General features: G+C 47.2%; 1 protein-coding gene across 4 annotated transcripts in view; it reads right to left on the reverse strand.

Moving 5' to 3' along the window:
* LOC139471233 (nephrocystin-4-like) overlaps positions 1–19,362 on the reverse strand; it is an 89,449-nt gene that overhangs the window by 22,837 nt on the left and 47,250 nt on the right. For 3 of the 4 annotated variants that reach the window (XM_071253525.1, XM_071253522.1, XM_071253523.1), the window contains 10 exons: positions 16,174–16,302; positions 12,548–12,743; positions 11,843–11,937; positions 9,886–10,074; positions 9,400–9,492; positions 7,319–7,436; positions 6,198–6,341; positions 3,115–3,313; positions 1,898–1,993; positions 14–219 (listed from right to left, as the gene is read on the reverse strand). In XM_071253525.1, the coding sequence (XP_071109626.1) occupies positions 14–219; positions 1,898–1,993; positions 3,115–3,313; positions 6,198–6,341; positions 7,319–7,436; positions 9,400–9,492; positions 9,886–10,074; positions 11,843–11,937; positions 12,548–12,743; positions 16,174–16,302 (1,465 nt within the window). The remainder of the gene's footprint in view (positions 1–13; positions 220–1,897; positions 1,994–3,114; positions 3,314–6,197; positions 6,342–7,318; positions 7,437–9,399; positions 9,493–9,885; positions 10,075–11,842; positions 11,938–12,547; positions 12,744–16,173; positions 16,303–19,362) is intronic. The other variant, XM_071253526.1, reaches the window with a different exon arrangement.

Here is a 19,362-nt window from a genome sequence, read left to right on the forward strand (position 1 = left end):
GAGATCTGCCTACCATAATGGTGGTTGTTTTTTCATTCTCCTGCCCTCCACTCTGCTGGCGAACAGCATTCATCCGGGCAAGTTTCCTTTGCCTCTCAGAGTCGACCCCTCTGTGTGTTTCTTCCTTGTCCATCTGTCGTTCCTTGGAAAACATCATGGTGGACACTTCACGATTGTCTGTCAGTGGCTGAGCTCTAGAGACACCCAGCTTCTTCAAACCTGCATCACAAAGAACCACCATTAAACTACAACTGTCTGTCAGGGGCTGAGCTCTAGAGACACCCAGCTTCTTCAAACCTGCATCACAAAGAACCACCATTAAACTACAACTGTCTGTCAGGGGCTGAGCTCTAGAGACACCCAGCTTCTTCAAACCTGCATCACAAAGAACCACCATTAAACTACAACTGTCTGTCAGGGGCTGAGCTCTAGAGACACCCAGCTTCTTCAAAGCTGCATCACAAAGAACCACCATTAAACTACAACTGTCTGTCAGGGGCTGAGCTCTAGAGACACCCAGCTTCTTCAAAGCTGCATCACACAGAACCACCATTTAACTACAACTGTCTGTCAGGGGCTGAGCTCTAGAGACACCCAGCTTCTTTAAAGCTGCATCACACAGAACCACCATTTAACTACAACTGTCTGTCAGGGGCCGAGCTCTAGAGACACCCAGCTTCTTCAAAGCTGCATCACACAGAACCACCATTTAACTACAACTGTCTGTCAGGGGCCGAGCTCTAGAGACACCCAGCTTCTTCAAAGCTGCATCACACAGAACCACCATTTAACTACAACTGTCTGTCAGGGGCTGAGCTCTAGAGACACCATGCTTCTTCAAAGCTGCATCACACAGAACCACCATTTAACTACAACTGTCTGTCAGGGGCTCAGCTCGCATGACACCCAGTTTCAAGTGTCTGCCAGGGGCTGAGCTCGCATGACACCCAGTTTCAAGTGTCTGTCAGGGGCTCAGCTCGTGTGACACCCAGTTTCAAGTGTCTGTCAGGGGCTCAGCTCGCATGACACCCAGTTTCATGTGTCTGTCAGGGGCTGAGCTCACATGACACCCAGTTTCAAGTGTCTGTCAGGGGCTGAGCTCGCATGACACCCAGTTTCAAGTGTCTGTCAGGGGCTGAGCTCGCGTGACACCCAGTTTCAAGTGTCTGTCAGGGGCTGAGCTCGCGTGACACCCAGTTTCAAGTGTCTGTCAGGGGCTCAGCTCGCGTGACACCCAGTTTCAAGTGTCTGTCAGGGGCTCAGCTCGCGTGACACCCAGTTTCAAGTGTCTGTCAGGGGCTCAGCTCGCATGACACCCAGTTTCAAGTGTCTGTCAGGGGCTCAGCTCGCGTGACACCCAGTTTCAAGTGTCTGTCAGGGGCTCAGCTCGCGTGACACCCAGTTTCAAGTGTCTGTCAGGGGCTCAGCTCGCATGACATCCAGTTTCAAGTGTCTGTCAGGGGCTCAGCTCGCGTGACACCCAGTTTCAAGTGTCTGTCAGGGGCTGAGCTCGCATGACACCCAGTTTCAAGTGTCTGTCAGGGGCTGAGCTCGCATGACACCCAGTTTCAAGTGTCTGTCAGGGGCTGAGCTCGCATGACACCCAGTTTCAATGTCTGTCAGGGGCTGAGCTCGCGTGACACCCAGTTTCAAGTGTCTGTCAGGGGCTCAGCTCGCGTGACACCCAGTTTCAAGTGTCTGTCAGGGGCTCAGTTCGCGTGACACCCAGTTTCAAGTGTCTGTCAGAGGCTGAGCTCGCATGACACCCAGTTTCAAGTGTCTGTCAGGGTATGAGCTCGCGTGACACCCAGTTTCAAGTGTCTCTCAGGGGCTAAGCTCGCGTCACACCCAGTTTCAAGTGTCTGTCAGTGCCAAAAGGGTTTCACAATACACCTACCATTCTCTCCTCTCATCAGACTCCCACCCTTGTATGAGGAGTTCCCGGCTGTCTGAGAGATAATCACCTGGGTCTTGCTCGGTAATGGAATTGTTTCTGAAAAGACAAAATTATGTTAATATTGACCTTTGGGCTAAGTGATCAAATCAGACATAATGTCAATAGTTGAGCCGACCAGCAATAAACATAACATCATCATCTTGATGTTCACCAGGCCCTGGACAGTGGGGCATATGGGAGGTATGTCACAGCTGTAGCCACAGGCCCTGGACAGTTGGAATATTTGAGATATGTCACAGTAGGTTGTACACACCTATACCTACAGGCCCTGGACAGTTGGGAATACTGGAGATATATCACAGCTTGATGTAGCCACCTATACCCACAGGCCCTGGACAGTGGGGAATACTGGAGATATGTCACAGCTTGGTGTAGCCACCTATACCCACAGGCCCTGGACAGTGGGGAATATGGGAGATATGTCACAGCTATACCCACAGGCCCTGGACAGTGGGGAATATGGGAGATATGTCATAGCTATACCCACAGGCCCTGGACAGTGGGGAATATGGGAGATATGTCATAGCTATACCCACAGGCCCAGGACAGTGGGGAATATGGGAGATATGTCATAGCTATACCCACAGGCCCTGGACAGTGGGGAATATGGGAGATATGTCATAGCTATACCCACAGGCCCTGGACAGTGGGGAATATGGGAGATATGTCATAGCTATACCAACAGGCCCTGGACAGTGGGGAATATGGGAGATATGTCACAGCTATACCCACAGGCCCTGGACAGTGGGGAATACTGGAGATATGTCACAGCTGGTTGTACACAGCTATTGAATAGAAGGAAAAAGTTGGTAGTTGTTTGTCTTGGAACTGCACACCCAAACACACCTATTGCTTACCACTTGGACATGTTTTTTGTAAATCTCGCGCTTTTCATGCCCTGTATCTGACAGCGTAGCATTGTGGGTTGACATGTTATTGTTGTGGGATGAAGATGTCCATAAGACTCCAGTCAGGAGACTGCTTTTGATAATATTAGAAAGAACTTCCATTATCTGGCAGTCTATACCATTTATGATCAAAAGTGTTAAATTATTCACACATTCAGTGACCTGTTTATTTAATGGGGAAAAAGAACTTCCTCCTTCCCAGCTATATCAGGTCTGAGTGTACACAGCTATCAAATCCGGTGCTGTCACCTGTTCTGTGCCCGACTCTCTTCACTTCTCCTTGATGTCCGATGTTGGCCATCCTCAGGTGTAACTTCCCCCGGCGGAGGGGCTTCACGCTGGCAGCACGCATGTTGTCACTAGAGGCTGTGTCCTCGTGGTATTCACTTGTCACAACGTCCAGTTCAAAGGTTGTCTGGACAGCCTCATTCCCATTCCGGCACAGGTACTGAAACAATCAGACACATCTGTCAGGGTCTGTATTTACAGCCTCATTCCCATTCCGGCACAGGTGCTGAAACAATCAGAAACATCTGTCAGGGTCTGTATGTACAGCCTCATTCCCATTCCGGCACAGGTACTGAAACAATCAGAAACATCTGTCAGGGTCTGTATGTACAGCCTTATTCCCATTCCGGCACAGGTACTGAAACAATCAGACACATCTGTCAGGGTCTGTATGTACAGCCTCATTCCCATTCCGGCACAGGTACTGAAACAATCAGACACATCTGTCAGGGTCTGTATGTACAGCCTCATTCCCATTCCGGCACAGGTACTGAAACAATCAGACACATCTGTCAGGGTCTGTATGTACAGCCTCATTCCCATTCAGGCACAGGTACTGAAACAATCAGAGACATATGTCAGGGTCTGTATGTACAGCCTCATTCCCATTCCGACACAGGTACTGAAACAATCAGACACATCTGTCAGGGTCTGTATGTACAGCCTCATTCCCATTCCGGCACAGGTGCTGAAACAATCAGACACATCTGTCAGGGTCTGTATGTACAGCCTCATTCCCATTCCGGCACAGGTACTGAAACAATCAGACACATCTGTCAGGGTCTGTATGTACAGCCTCATTCCCATTCCGGCACAGGTACTGAAACAATCAGACACATCTGTCAGGGTCTGTATGTACAGCCTCATTCCCATTCCGGCACAGGTACTGAAACAATCAGAAACATCTGTCAGGGTCTGTATGTACAGCCTCATTCCCATTCCGGCACAGGTACTGAAACAATCAGACACATCTGTCAGGGTCTGTATGTACAGCCTCATTCCCATTCCGGCACAGGTGCTGAAACAATCAGAAACATCTGTCAGGGTCTGTATGTACAGCCTCATTCCCATTCCGGCACAGGTACTGAAACAATCAGACACATCTGTCAGGGTCTGTATGTACAGCCTCATTCCCATTCCGGCACAGGTGCTGAAACAATCAGACACATCTGTCAGGGTCTGAATGTACAGCCTCATTCCCATTCCGGCACAGGTACTGAAACAATCAGACACATCTGTCAGGGTCTGTATGTACAGCCTCATTCCCATTCCGGCACAGGTACTGAAACAATCAGAAACATCTGTCAGGGTCTGTATGTGGGTCAGAGAAAGATCTTTGTCAGGGTCTGTATGTAGGTCAGAGATATATCTGTCAGGGTCTGTATGTAGGTCAGAGAAAGATCTTTGTCAGGGTCTATATCTGAGACAGAGAAAGATTTTTGTCAGGGTCTGTATGTGGGTCAGAGATAGATCTTTGTCAGGGTCTATATCTGAGTCAGAGAAAGATCTTTGCCAGGGTCTGTATGTAGGTCAGAGAAAGATCTTTGTCAGGGTCTATATCTGAGTCAATGAAAGATCTTTGTCAGGGTCTGTATGTAGGTCAGAGATATATGTGTCAGGGTCTGTATGTAGGTCAGAGAAAGATTTTTGTCAGGGTCTGTATGTGGGTCAGAGATAGATCTTTGTCAGGGTCTATATCTGAGTCAGAGAAAGATCTTTGTCAGGGTCTATATCTGGGTCAGAGAAAGATCTGTGTCAGGGTCTATATGTAGGTCAGAGAAAGATCTCTGTCAGGGTCTATATCTGGGTTAGAGAAAGATCTGTGTCAGGGTCTATATGTAGGTCAGAGAAAGATGTTAATCAGGGTCTATATCTGGGTCAGAGAAAGATGTTTGTCAGGGTCTGTATGTAGGTCAGAGAAAGATGTTTGTCAGGGTCTATATCTGGGTCAGAGAAAGATCTTTGTCAGGGTCTGTATGTAGGTCAGAGAAAGATCTTTGTCAGGGTCTATATCTGGGTCAGAGAAAGATCTTTGTCAGGGTCTGTGAGTGAGTGAGTGAGTTGGGTTTTACGCCGCTTTTAACAGTATTCCAGTTATATCACGGTGTGTCAGCTTAATGTGGGAGGAAAGCCCGAAGTGATGCATGTCTGAGACGTTTACCAGTTCGGTGAAACCCATGAGCACGGGTATGGTGCTGACAAACCTAGAAACATAATCGGGGCGAACTGGGATAAGAACCCACAATCATAGGTTTCTGGCGTGCCCAAGGGACGCAACCCTGCACAGCGAATCGCGGCGCCTTAGACAACTGAGCCACCCGTGTCTCCGTCAGGGTCAGTATGTAGGTCAGAGAAAGATCTTTGTCAGCATCTATATGTGGGTCAGAGAAAGATCTTTGTCAGGGTCTATATCTGTATCAGAGAAAGATCTTTGTCAGGGTCTGTACGTAGGTCAGAGAAAGATCTTGTCAGGGTCTATATCTGGGTCAGAGAAAGATCTGTCAGGTGTCTATGTAGGTCAGAGATAGATCTTTGTCAGGGGCTATATGTAGGTCAGAGAAAGATTTTTGTCAGGGTCTATATCTGGGCCAACAAAGGATCTGTCAGTGTGACCATATTTGAGCAGTGTCTTCTTAAAAGCCAACCAAAGTTGAGTGGCGTGACCTGACTTACATAAGCCAACCACAGCTCAGTTAAGCGGTGTAACATACCTTGAGGTCGACAGCTCAGTTGAGTGGTGTCACGTACCTTGAGGTCGACAGCTCAGTTGAGTGGTGTAACGTACCTTGAGGTCGACAGCTCAGTTGAGCGGTGTAACGTACCTTGAGGTCGACAGTTCAGTTGAGCGGTGTAACGTACCTTGAGGTCGACAGCTCAGTTGTGCGGTGTAACGTACCTTGAGGTCGACAGCTCAGTTGTGCGGTGTAACGTACCTTGAGGTCGACAGCTCAGTTGAGCGGTGTAACATACCTTGAGGTCGACAGCTCAGTTGAGCGGTGTAACGTACCTTGAGGTCGACAGCTCAGTTGAGTGGTGTAACGTACCTTGAGGTCGACAGCTGATGAGCCAATGAGGAGGAGGGAGTCAGCGTCCCAGACGTCAATGTGGAGGGTTTGGCGGGCCAGATGCTGGTAAAACAAGCTGCTCTCCCCCGGCTTCAGAAACGTGGGGTCAAGGAAGTACTTCACCTGCACGTCATACAAGGTCAGGGTGTGTCAGATAACAGAGCTACACTCACCTGAGTTGCAGCATCAGTTCACATGTAGGAAGACAAGAGACACAAGAGCATTTCATACAGCATCACTGTTATCATACATGAAAATGTTTGGATTTGGATTTAAAAATCATTTGCTTCTGTGCCGCTTTGGGCCACTACCCAGGTGGAGTACATACTGCTACTAGAACAATGTGTCTGCCCCTCCTGAATGGACCCATCCTTTAATCCCACCCTGTCCCTCACCTCGAACCCCGCCCCTCCTGAACTGACCCATCCTTTAATCCCACCCTGTCCCTCACCTCAAACCCCGCCCCTCCTGAACTGACCCATCCTTTAATCCCACCCTGTCCCTCACCTCAAACCCCGCCCCTCCTGAACTGACCCATCCTTTAATCCCACCCTGTCCCTCACCTCGAACCCCGCCCCTCCTGAACTGACCCATCCGTTAATCCCACCCTGTCCCTCACCTCGAACCCTGGTGGCTGACCCTCCTGAATGGACCCATCCTTTAATCCCACCCTGTCCCTCACCTCAAACCCCGCCCCTCCTGAACTGACCCATCCTTTAATCCCACCCTGTCCCTCACCTCGAACCCTGGTGGCTGACCCTCCTGAATGGACCCATCCTTTAATCCCACCCTGTCCCTCACATCAAACCCCGCCCCTCCTGAACTGACCCATCCTTTAATCCCACCCTGTCCCTCACCTCAAACCCCGCCCCTCCTGAACTGACCCATCCGTTAATCCCACCCAGTCCCTCACCTCGAACCCTGGTGGCTGACCCTCCTGAATGGACCCATCCTTTAATCCCACCTTGTCCCTCACCTCGAACCCTGGGGGCTGCCCCTCCTGAATGGACCCATCCTTTAATCCCACCCTGTCCCTCTCCTCGAACCCTGGTGGCTGCCGCTCCTGAATGGACCCATCCTTTAATCCCACCGTCCCTCACCTCGAACCCTGGTGGCTGACCCTCCTGAATGGACCCATCCTTCTCCATCCTGTGCAGGATGAATGGGGAGGACTGCGGATCTGCGGTCAAATCATTCTGGGATTTGGACAGAAGTAATCTGGAACAAACAGAAGATCAAGTTGAGGATGTGATGATTAACTCTGGAATAATGCAGATGAGAGTTGTCTCGGAGTCACCAGAAAAGTGTTTACGAGTACTTTCAAGCCCAGAAGCAGCCCTCATCTTGCCATCATTCCTAGAAGGCCACCATGTACTTTCAGTGTAATATCATTACCTTACCTTGCCTGGTCAACAGACTGAGGAGCCTCTCAGACAGGACAATTGGCTCTACGTAGGATTCAGATGTCACAATTGGCTCTACGAAGGATTCAGATGTGACAATTGGCTCTACTTGGGATTCAGATGTGACAATTGGCTCTACTTGGGATTCAGATGTGACAATTGGCTCTATGTAACCCACAGACGGGACAATTGGCTCAACATATGATCCACATCACTCCAGCATGACAATTGGCTCTACACTTCACTCCAGCATGACAATTGGCTGTAAATACCTCTCCGATGTGACAATTAGCTCTACACATCACACCAGCATGACAATTGGCTCTATACATCACTCCAGCATGACAATTGGCTGTAAATACCTCTCCGATGTGACAATTAGCTCTACACATCACACCAGCATGACAATTGGCTCTATACATCACTCCAGCATGACAATTGGCTGTAAATACCTCTCCGATGTGACAATTAGCTCTACACATCACTCCAGCATGACAATTGGCTGTAAATACCTCTCCGATGGACAATTAGCTCTACACATCACACCAGCATGACAATTGGCTCTATACATCACTCCAGCATGACAATTGGCTGTAAATACCTCTCCGATGGACAATTAGCTCTACACATCACACCAGCATGACAATTGGCTCTATATACCTATAGACCCGTGCAGATTCCGGGGTAGAATAGGTCTTCAGCAACCCATGCTTGCCGTAAAAGGTGACTATGCTTGTCGTAAAAGGCGACTAACGGGATCGGGTGGTCAGGCTCGCTGACTTGGTTGATGCATGTCATCGATTCCAATTGCGTGGATCGATGCTCATGATATTAATCACTGGATTGTCTGGTCCAGACTCGATTATTTACAGATCGCCGTCATATAGCTGGAATATTGCTGAGTGCGGCGTTAAACAACAAACCAACCAACTACATACCTATCCGATGTGACAATTAGCTCTACACGTCACACCAGCATGACAATTGGCTCTACACATCACACCAGCATGACAATTGGCTCTACATACCTATCCGATGTGACAATTAGCTCTACACTTCACTCCAGCATGACAATTGGCTCTACATACCTATCCGATGTGACAATTAGCTCTACACGTCACACCAGCATGACAATTGGCTCTACACATCACACCAGCATGACAATTGGCTCTACATACCTATCCGATGTGACAATTAGCTCTACGATTCACTCCAGCATGACAAAAAGTTCTACACTTCACTCCAGCATGACAATTGGCTGTACATTTTACTCCAGCATGACAATTGGCTGTACGTACCTCTCCGATGTGACAATTGGCTCTACACTTCACTCCAGCATGACAATTGGCTCTACACTTCACTCCAGCATGACAATTGGCTGTATGTACTTCTCTGATGTGACAATTGGCTCTACACTTCACTCAAGCATGACAATTGGCTCTACACTTCACTCCAGCATGACAATTGGCTGTACGTACCTCTCCGATGTGACAATTAGCTCTACACTTCACTCCAGCATGACAATTGGCTCTACATACCTCTCTGATGTGACAATTGGCTCTACACTTCATTCCAGCATGACAATTAGTTCTACACTTCACTCCAGCATGACAATTGGCTCTTCACTTCACTCCAGCATGACAATTGGCTCTACACTTCACTCAAGCATGACAATTGGCTCTACACTTCACTCAAGCATGACAATTGGCTCTACACTTCACTCCAGCATGACAATTGTCTCTACACTTCACTCCAGCATGACAATTGGCTCTACATACCTCTCTGATGTGACCTGGGGAAACCTGTAGAACTGGAATGTGAAAAACACAGAGCCAGCAGATTTTGAAGAACCATTTTGCTGACTGGAAAACCTGAAGCAGAAAACATACAAAATAACACCTTCTAATGTTGTCAATGCATAAAATAGTGTGAAGATAGATGTTTGTTTGTTTGTCGTTTAATGTCACTCTCAGCAATATTCCAGCTATATTACGGTGGTCTGTAAATGATAAAAACTGGACTAGACAATCCACTGATTGATATCATGAGCATCGATCTATGCAATTGGGATATGAAGATGCATCAACAAAGTCAGCAAACCTGACCACCTGATCTTACAACAAGCATGGGCTGCTGAAGACTAACCCGGATCAGGTTTATAGTGGGAGGAACTAGAAAAGCCTGAATGGTGTCAACAACAAGATAACACTAACTACCTGTACAAGATTATTCTGGCAAAATACTTGTCATATTTAGTAACTTACTTGGCAAAGGCTAAGAATTGGAAGACAACCTCGTTACACTGCAAAGGATCTGCCATCTCCTTCGCCACATTCACTTTGACTGTCGTACCAGGATCAATCACATCTGGGGGGTCGCCATTCCGGTCCACGACAGACGGGAAGCCGGCCGAGTAGAGTCGAGCATAGGCCGCCCTAGACAACCCCATGCCACTACAGAAAACAATGAGTAGCCATAGATTAACATCCTTCACAGAACACAGTGGATAGCCATAGATTAACATCCTTTACAGATCAAAGTGGATAGCCATAGATCAACATCCTTCACCGAACACAGTGGATAGCCATAGATTAACATCCTTTACAGATCAAAGTGGATAGCCATAGATTAACATCCTTTACAGAACAAAGTGGATAGCCATAGATTAACATCCTTTACAGATCAAAGTGGATAGCCATAGATTAACATCCTTCACTGAACACAGTGGATAGCCATAGATTAACATCCTTTGCAGAACAAAGTGGATAGCCATAGATTAACATCATTTACAGAACAAAGTGGATAGCCATAGATTAACATCCTTTACAGAACAAAGTGGATAGCCATAGATTAACATCCTTTACAGAGCAGTGTATAGCAATAGATTTACATCCTTTACAGAACACAGTGCATAGCCATAGATTAACATCCTTTACAGAACAAAGTGGATAGCCATAGATTAACATCCTTTACAGAACAAAGTGTATAGCCATAGATTTACATCCTTTACAGAACACAGTGTATAGCCATAGATTAACATCCTTTACAGAACAGTGTATAGCCATAGATTAACATCCTTTACAGAACACAGTGGATAGCCATAGATTAACATCCTTTACAGAACAGTGTATAGCCATAGATTAACATCCTTTACAGAACAAAGTGGATAGCCATAGATTAACATCCTTTACAGAACAAAGTGGATAGCCATAGATTAACATCCTTCACTGAACACAGTGTATAGCCATAGATTAACATCCTTTATGGAACAGTGGATAGCCATAGATTAACATCCTTTACAGAACACAGTGGATAGTCTACCCTCTAGACTGGGTCACGTGTCTACCTAACCTCTAGACTGGGGCAACTATCTACCTACCCTCTTGACTGGGGCACCTGTCTACCTACCTTCTTGGCTGGGGCACCTGTCTACCTACCCTCTAGACTGGGTCACGTGTCTACCTTCCCTCTAGACTGGGGCACCTGTCTACCTACCCTCTTGACTGGGGTACCTGTTCACACTACCTCTTGGCTGGGGCACCTGTCTACCTACCCTCTAGGCTGGGTCACGTGTCTACCTACCCTCTTGACTGGGGCACCTGTCTACCTACCCTCTAGACTGGGGTCCCTGTCCACCTACCCTCCAGACTGGGGCAACTGTCTATCTACCCTCTTGGCAGGGGCACCTGTCTACCTACCCTCTAGACTGGGTCACGTGTCTACCTACCCTCTAGACTGGGGCACCTGTTCATCCACCCTCTTGGCTGGGCCACCTGTCTAGCTACCCTCTAGACTGGGGTCCCTGTCTACCTACCCACTAGACTGGGGCACCTGTCTACCTACCCTCTTGACTGGGGCACCTGTTCACCCACCCTCTTTGCTTGGGCTCCTGTTCACCCACCCTCTAGACTGGGGCACCTGTCTATCTACCCTCCAGACTGGGGCAACTGTCTACCTACCCTCTAGACTGGGGCAACTGTCTACCTGTCCTCCAGACTGGGGCAACTGTCTACCTACCCTCTAGACTGGGGCACCTGTCTACCTACCCTCCAGACTGGGGCAACTATCTACCTACCCTCTTGGCTGGGGCACCTGTTCACCCACCCTCTTGGCTGGGGCATCTTTCTAGCTACCCTATAGACTGGGGTCCCTGTCCACCTACCCTCTTGACTGGGGGACGTTTCTACCTACCCCCTTTAACTGGGGCGCCTGTTCACCTACCCTCTTGGCTGGGGTCCCTGGGCCATGACTGGAGCATGAACTGGGGTAAATGGCAGCTCGTGGAGGTCGGGGGCAGTGAGGCGTGAAGAGCCGGGCTGAAACAGACATCAGACAACATGTAGAAGTCACTGTGACCCTGTAGCAAGTAGCTGTAACTAAGAATCTATTTTAAAGTTTATTTCATATATACAACATGTTGTTGTAAGTAATGCTAGCATATAAGATTGATAATCAGAATTATCGTCAATGGGAAGAAATATTAATGATTATTGATATGAAAATTGTTAACTATTGTGAGGAAATATTGTTTAGATTTATCCAAACAGACTTGTTATTGTCAATCATGTTAATTGCCAAAGACGGAAAGCAACTGTTTTTGTTATAACTCAGATGTTGACATAGTAATCCATGCATAAATGTTCTGAATGGAGTGAAATATTTTGATTTCTTTCGGAATTTTTTTAGCGTATTGGCTCAAAGATACTTCTCAGATATTTATGAATAATTGATATATATTAAGTTAATCATTTTTGATATCCATGATTTGTATCGACAGCCAGCCCTAGTTTAAGTAATGGTGTGTTGGCTGATTATGATATTGAGATGTCTGGAGAGGACGTCTGGAGAGGACATCTGGAGAGGACGGCTGACCAACTTGCATGCAACTGGCAAATCAGGCTGGTTCTGGAGTACTGAAGAACTTACATCTGTCATCTGCATGATGTTCATTGGGTACATCCCGGATGGCCCCATCGGGTACATCGGGAACATGCCTGTTGGTCCTATGGCCATGTTTGGGTACACGGCTCCCATCCCCGGGGGCTGGGCGTGGGAGTACCCAGTCTGCTGGGGCAGGATCTGAGGCTGGGGCTGGAAGGAGATCTGGGTCCCGTTCTGTGACCTGCACAAGACAGAGTAGTCACAAGCTTGTCCAACTTACAGGAACACATATATACAGATTGGACACAAGAACACCTGTACACACAACACTGTAAAGGACACCTGTACTTAACACCTGTACACACAACACTGTAAAGGACACCTGTACGTAACACCTGTACACACAACACTGTAAAGTATACACACAACACTGTAGAGGACACCTGTAGAGGGCACCTGTACTTAACACCTGTACACACAACACTGTAAAGGACACCTGTACTTAACACCTGTACACACAACACTGTAGAGGACACCTGTACTTAACACCTGTACACACAACACTGTAAAGGACACCTGTACGTAACACCTGTACACACAACACTGTAGAGGACACCTGTACTTAACACCTGTACTTAACACCTGTACACACAACACTGTAGAGGACGCCTATACTTAACACCTGTACACACATCACTGTAAAGGACACCTGTACTAAACACCTGTACACACAACACTGTAGAAGACACCTGTACTTAACACCTGTACACACAACACTGTAGAGGACACCTGTACTAAACACCTGTACACACAATACTGTAGAGGACACCTGTACTTAACACCTGTAAACAAAACACTGTAGAGGATACCTGTACTTAACACATGTACACACAACACTGTAGATGACACCTGTACTTAACACCTGTAAACAAAACACGGTAGAGGACACCTGTTCTTAACACCTGTACACACATCACTGTAGAGGACACCTGTACTAAACACACATCACTGTAGAGTACACCTGTACTTAACACCTGTACACACAACACTGTAGAGGACACCTGTACTTTACACACAATACTGTAGAGGACACTTGTACTTAACACACAATACTGTAGAGGACACCTGTACTAAACACACATCACTGTAGAGGACACCTGTACTAAACACACAACACTGTAGATGACACCTGTACTTAACACACAACACTGTAGAGGACACCTGTACTAAACACACGTACACACAACACTGTAGAGGACACCTGTACTTAACACATGTACACACAACACTGTAGAGGACACCTGTACTTAACACACAACACTGTACAGGACACCTGTACTAAACACACGTACACACAACACTGTAAAGGACACCTGTACTAAACACACATCACTGTAGAGGACACCTGTACTTAACACATGTACACACAACACTGTAGAGGACACCTGTACTTAACACACAATACTGTAGAGGACACTTGTACTAAACACACGTACACACAACACTGTAGAGGACACCTGTAGTTAACACACATCACTGTAGAGGACACCTGTACTTAACACATGTACACACAACACTGTAGAGGACACCTGTACTTAACACACAATACTGTAGAGGACACCTGTACTAAACACACAACACTGTAGAGGACACCTGTAGTTAACACACATCACTGTAGAGGACACCTGTACTTAACACATGTACACACAACACTGTAGAGGACACCTGTACTTAACACACGTACACACATCACTGTAGGGACACCTGTACTAATCACCTGTACACACAACACTGTGAGAACACCTGTCCAGACTTGATTATTTACAGACTGCAGATCTAGCTTGACTATTGCTTAGTGGGGCATTAAACAACAAACAAAGAAACAAAGCACTATCTTAGACACTGAGTACTGAAGCATGGTCATAAACCAAAACACACACGAGTTAGGTGAACATTCAAGCAATGAGACCATGTAGTATTGGTGTACAGTTGAACTAGGATACACTCAGACACAAACAAGCAGCAACATTTTTGTCCAGGGTTTCCTAAAAGAAGGCATAGGTCTCAACTATCAACAGAGCGATCACTCAACAGGTGTCAGTACAAGCACAGGAAAACATGCGTCGGAGGAGTGCACTTGGCTTGTATGCAGAAAAAGTATGACTTTGGTGTTAGACAATTTACAGTGAATCCATGCATTATCACAATTCCATTGCAACCCAAGCTATTATGTAGTTAGCAGAGTAAGCCGACCCAACTGGGGTGAAAGGTCACAGTTGTGTCAATGCAAGCACAGAGTAAACACATGCAAGGTGGGCGTGGCACAAGACACATGTTGGACGAGCACAGGCAGGGGACACAGACACATGTTAGAGCAGGACATGTGTTGGGTGAGCACAGGCAGGGGACACAGACACATGTTAGAGCAGGACATGTGTTGGGTGAGCACAGGCAGGGGACACAGACACATGTTAGAGCAGGACATGTGTTGGGTGAGCACAGGCAGGGGACACAGACACATGTTAGAGCAGGACATGTGTTGGGTGAGCACAGACAGGGGACACAGACACATGTTAGAGCAGGACATGTGTTGGGTGAGCACAGGCAGGGGACACAGACACATGTTAGAGCAGGACACGTGTTGGGTGAGCACAGGCAGGGGACACAGACACATGTTAGAGCAGGACATGTGTTGGACGAGCACAGGCAGGGGACACAGACACATGTTAGAGCAGGACATGTGTTGGGTGAGCACAGGCAGGGGACACAGACACATGTTAGAGCAGGACATGTGTTGGGTGAGCACAGGCAGGGGACACAGACACATGTTAGAGCAGGACATGTGTTGGGTGAGCACAGACAGGGGACACAGACACATGTTAGAGCAGGACATGTGTTGGACGAGCACAGGCAGGGGACACAGACACATGTTAGAGCAGGACATGTGTTGGGTGAGCACAGGCAGGGGACACAGACACATGTTAGAGCAGGACATGTGTTGGGTGAGCACAGGCAGGGGACACAGACACATGTTAGAGCAGGACATGTGTTGGGTGAGCACAGGCAGGGGACACAGACACATGTTAGAGCAGGACATGTGTTGGACGAGCACAGGCAGGGGACACAGACACATGTTAGTGCAGGACATGTGTTGGGTGAGCACAGGCAGGGGACACAGACACATGTTAGAGCAGGACATGTGTTGGACGAGCACAGGCAGGGGACACAGACACATGTTAGTGCAGGAGACGTGTTGGGTGAGCACAGGCAGGGGACACAGACACATGTTAGTGCAGGACACATGTTGGGTGAGCACAGGCAGGGGACACAGACACATGTTAGAGCAGGACATGTGTTGGGTGAGCACAGGCAGGGGACACAGACACATGTTAGTGCAGGACACCTTTTGGGTGAGCACAGGCAGGGGACACAGACACATGTTAGAGCAGGACATGTGTTGGGTGAGCACAGGCAGGGGACACAGACACATGTTAGAGCAGGACATGTGTTGGGTGAGCACAGGCAGGGGACACAGACACATGTTAGAGCAGGACATGTGTTGGGTGAGCACAGGCAGGGGACACAGACACATGTTAGTGCAGGACATGTGTTGGACGATCACAGGCAGGGGACACAGACACATGTGTGTGTGTGCAGGACACATGTCTTACGTATGTGGCATATGATCTGTGGGCACAGCTGCATGTTGCCCTTGGACCCCAGGGTCACTGGGTGGGAGGGGATGTGGCCCCCCTGGTAACATCGGGTATCCTGCTGCCTGGCCGGGATACACCTGAGAACTGCGAGTGATGTAGAGAAGGTGAGAGATGCAGTCACAATGGTTACATGTCAAGCAGGGATGTCAAGCAGGGATGTCAAGCAGGAGACACAAGAGTGACTGTTTACCTTGTTTTTCAACATGTACTGGTCACTGTTTTACAACTGAGATTTGTAAAAAGACATATTTAGGAAATACCATTCCACGATAGACTAACACAGATTACACTGTGCAGAGTTTCAGATGGCCATTGTTCACCGGTCATAGACTGATAAGATTCCAATTTGACAGATGGTTTGTTTACTTTTGACCGATAGAAAGGCTAAGCAAGGTGTCACAAGTTTCATAATTTCTTAATTGAATAGTAAGGATTACTCCTAGATACAATTTTAATTTAATAAAACAATGCACAGCCATCAAATCTTGTAATGGAATTTCTTAGCAGCAGATGTCTTTGTATCGTACTTTCTGTGTCATAGGAAAACACTGTCTCCAGCTATAGCGCCTCCGTCAAGCCCTTCAGTTATCACAGTGTTTAATTGGCCAGATAGTATATATATATGTTTTCATCCAATCACGAATGGATTTGTTGCTATGGTTAGTCCACCATTCTTGTTGATTTGGCTTATTGACTTTTGCCATTGACTTATTACATTTGTTTGCTCCAAGTCAGTGACCTGTATACAGTGTCTTGTGTGTAAATCACTGCTGGGAACCTGGAGGAATCAGGCAACCAACATCTGCTCCAAGTCAGTGGCCTGTATACAGTGTCTTGTGTGTAAATCACTGCTGGGAACCTGGAGGAATCAGGCAACCAACATCTGCTCCAAGTCAGTGGCCTGTATACAGTGTCTTGTGTGTAAATCACTGCTGGGAACCTGGAGGAATCAGGCAACCAACATCTGCTCCAAGTCATTGACCTGTATACAGTGTCTTGTGTGTGAATCACTGCTGGGAACCTAGAGCAACCAGGCAACCAACATTTGCTCCAAGTCAGTGGCCTGTATACAGTGTCTTGTGTGTAAATCACTGCTGGGAACCTGGAGGAAACAGGCAACCAACATCTGCTCCAAGTCAGTGACCTGTATACAGTGTCTTGTGTGTAAATCACTGCTTGGAACCTGGAAGAATCAGGCAACCAACATCTGCTCCAAGTCAGTGACCTGTATACAGTGTCTTGTGTGTAAATCAATGCTGGGAACCTGGAGGAAACAGGCAACCAACATCTGCTCCAAGTCAGTGGCCTGTATACAGTGTCTTGTGTGTAAATCACTGCTGGGAACCTGGAGCAACCAGGCAACCAACATCTGCTCCAAGTCAGTGACCTGTATACAGTGTCTTGTGTGTAAATCACTGCTTGGAACCTGGAAGAATCAGGCAACCAACATCTGCTCCAAGTCAGTGACCTGTATACAGTGTCTTGTGTGTAAATCACTGCTGGGAACCTAGAGCAACCAGGCAACCAACATCTGCTCCAAGTCAGTGACCTGTATACAGTGTCTTGTGTGTAAATCACTGATGGGAACCTGGAGGAACCAGGCTACCAACATCGGCTCCAAGTCATTGACCTGTATACAGTGTCTTGTGTGTAAATCACTGCTGGGAACCTGGAGGAAACAGGCAACCAACATCTGCTCCAAGTCAGTGACCTGTATACAGTGTCTTGTGTGTAAATCACTGCTTGGAACCTGGAAGAATCAGGCAACCAACATCTGCTCCAAGTCAGTGACCTGTATACAGTGTCTTGTGTGTAAATCAATGCTGGGAACCTGGAGGAAACAGGCAACCAACATCTGCTCCAAGTCAGTGGCCTGTATACAGTGTCTTGTGTGTAAATCACTGCTGGGAACCTGGAGCAACCAGGCAACCAACATCTGCTCCAAGTCAGTGACCTGTATACAGTGTCTTGTGTGTAAATCACTGCTTGGAACCTGGAAGAATCAGGCAACCAACATCTGCTCCAAGTCATTGACCTGTATACAGTGTCTTGTGTGTAAATCACTGCTGGGAACCTGGAGGAATCAGGCAACCAACATCTGCTCCAAGTCATTGACCTGTATACAGTGTCTTGTGTGTAAATCACTGCTGGGAACCTGGAGGAATCAGGCAACCAACATCTGCTCCAAGTCAGTGACCTGTATACAGTGTCTTGTGTGTAAATCACTGCTGGGAACCTGGAGGAATCAGGCAACCAACATCTGCTCCAAGTCATTGACCTGTATACAGTGTCTTGTGTGTGAATCACTGCTGGGAACCTAGAGCAACCAGGCAACCAACATCTGCTCCAAGTCATTGACCTGTATACAGTGTCTTGTGTGTAAATCACTGCTGGGAACCTGGAGGAATCAGGCAACCAACATCTGCTGAATGAGAAACTACACATGCACTACTACCCATAACCCAGGTCCTGAACTTAAACATTAGAAACATATCCACAAGTCATATGAATTCAGAAAGTGCCTCTTCCTTTAAACTGTCTTATGCACATGTTGAGAAATCTACTCATACATTTGGACCAAGTAATAAAAATGATATGGGTACATATAATTTTCTAAACAATTCAAAATTTCAAATTACATTTGTAACATGATCCTAACCTTCACAAACACAGACATTTCTTTTCATCAAACTGCAACGTTTAATCCCGTTTACAGAAAAGTATCAGAAAAGGACACCCCAGGGTTTGATGGAACAATCTCCAGTATTTGTCTTACAGAAAGGACACCCAAGGGTTTGATGAAACCATCTCTAGTATTTGTCTTACAGAAAGGACAACCCAGGGTTTGTCGGAACCATCTCTAGTATTTGTCTTACAGAAAGGACAACCCAGGGTCTGATGGAACAATCTCTAGTATTTGTCTTACAGAAAGGACACCCAAGGGTCTGATGGAACAATCTCCACTATTTGCCTTACAGAAAGGACAACCCAGGGTCTGATGGAACAATCTCTAGTATTTGTCTTACAGAAAGGACACCCCAGGGTCTGATGGAACAATCTCCACTATTTGCCTTACAGAAAGGACAACCCAGGGTCTGATGGAACAATCTCTAGTATTTGTCTTACAGAAAGGACACCCAGGGT

The sequence above is a fragment of the Haliotis cracherodii genome, unplaced genomic scaffold (assembly GCF_022045235.1).
Source record: "Haliotis cracherodii isolate W230 unplaced genomic scaffold, xgHalCrac1.p SCAF_22, whole genome shotgun sequence".
Lineage (NCBI taxonomy): Eukaryota > Metazoa > Mollusca > Gastropoda > Lepetellida > Haliotidae > Haliotis > Haliotis cracherodii.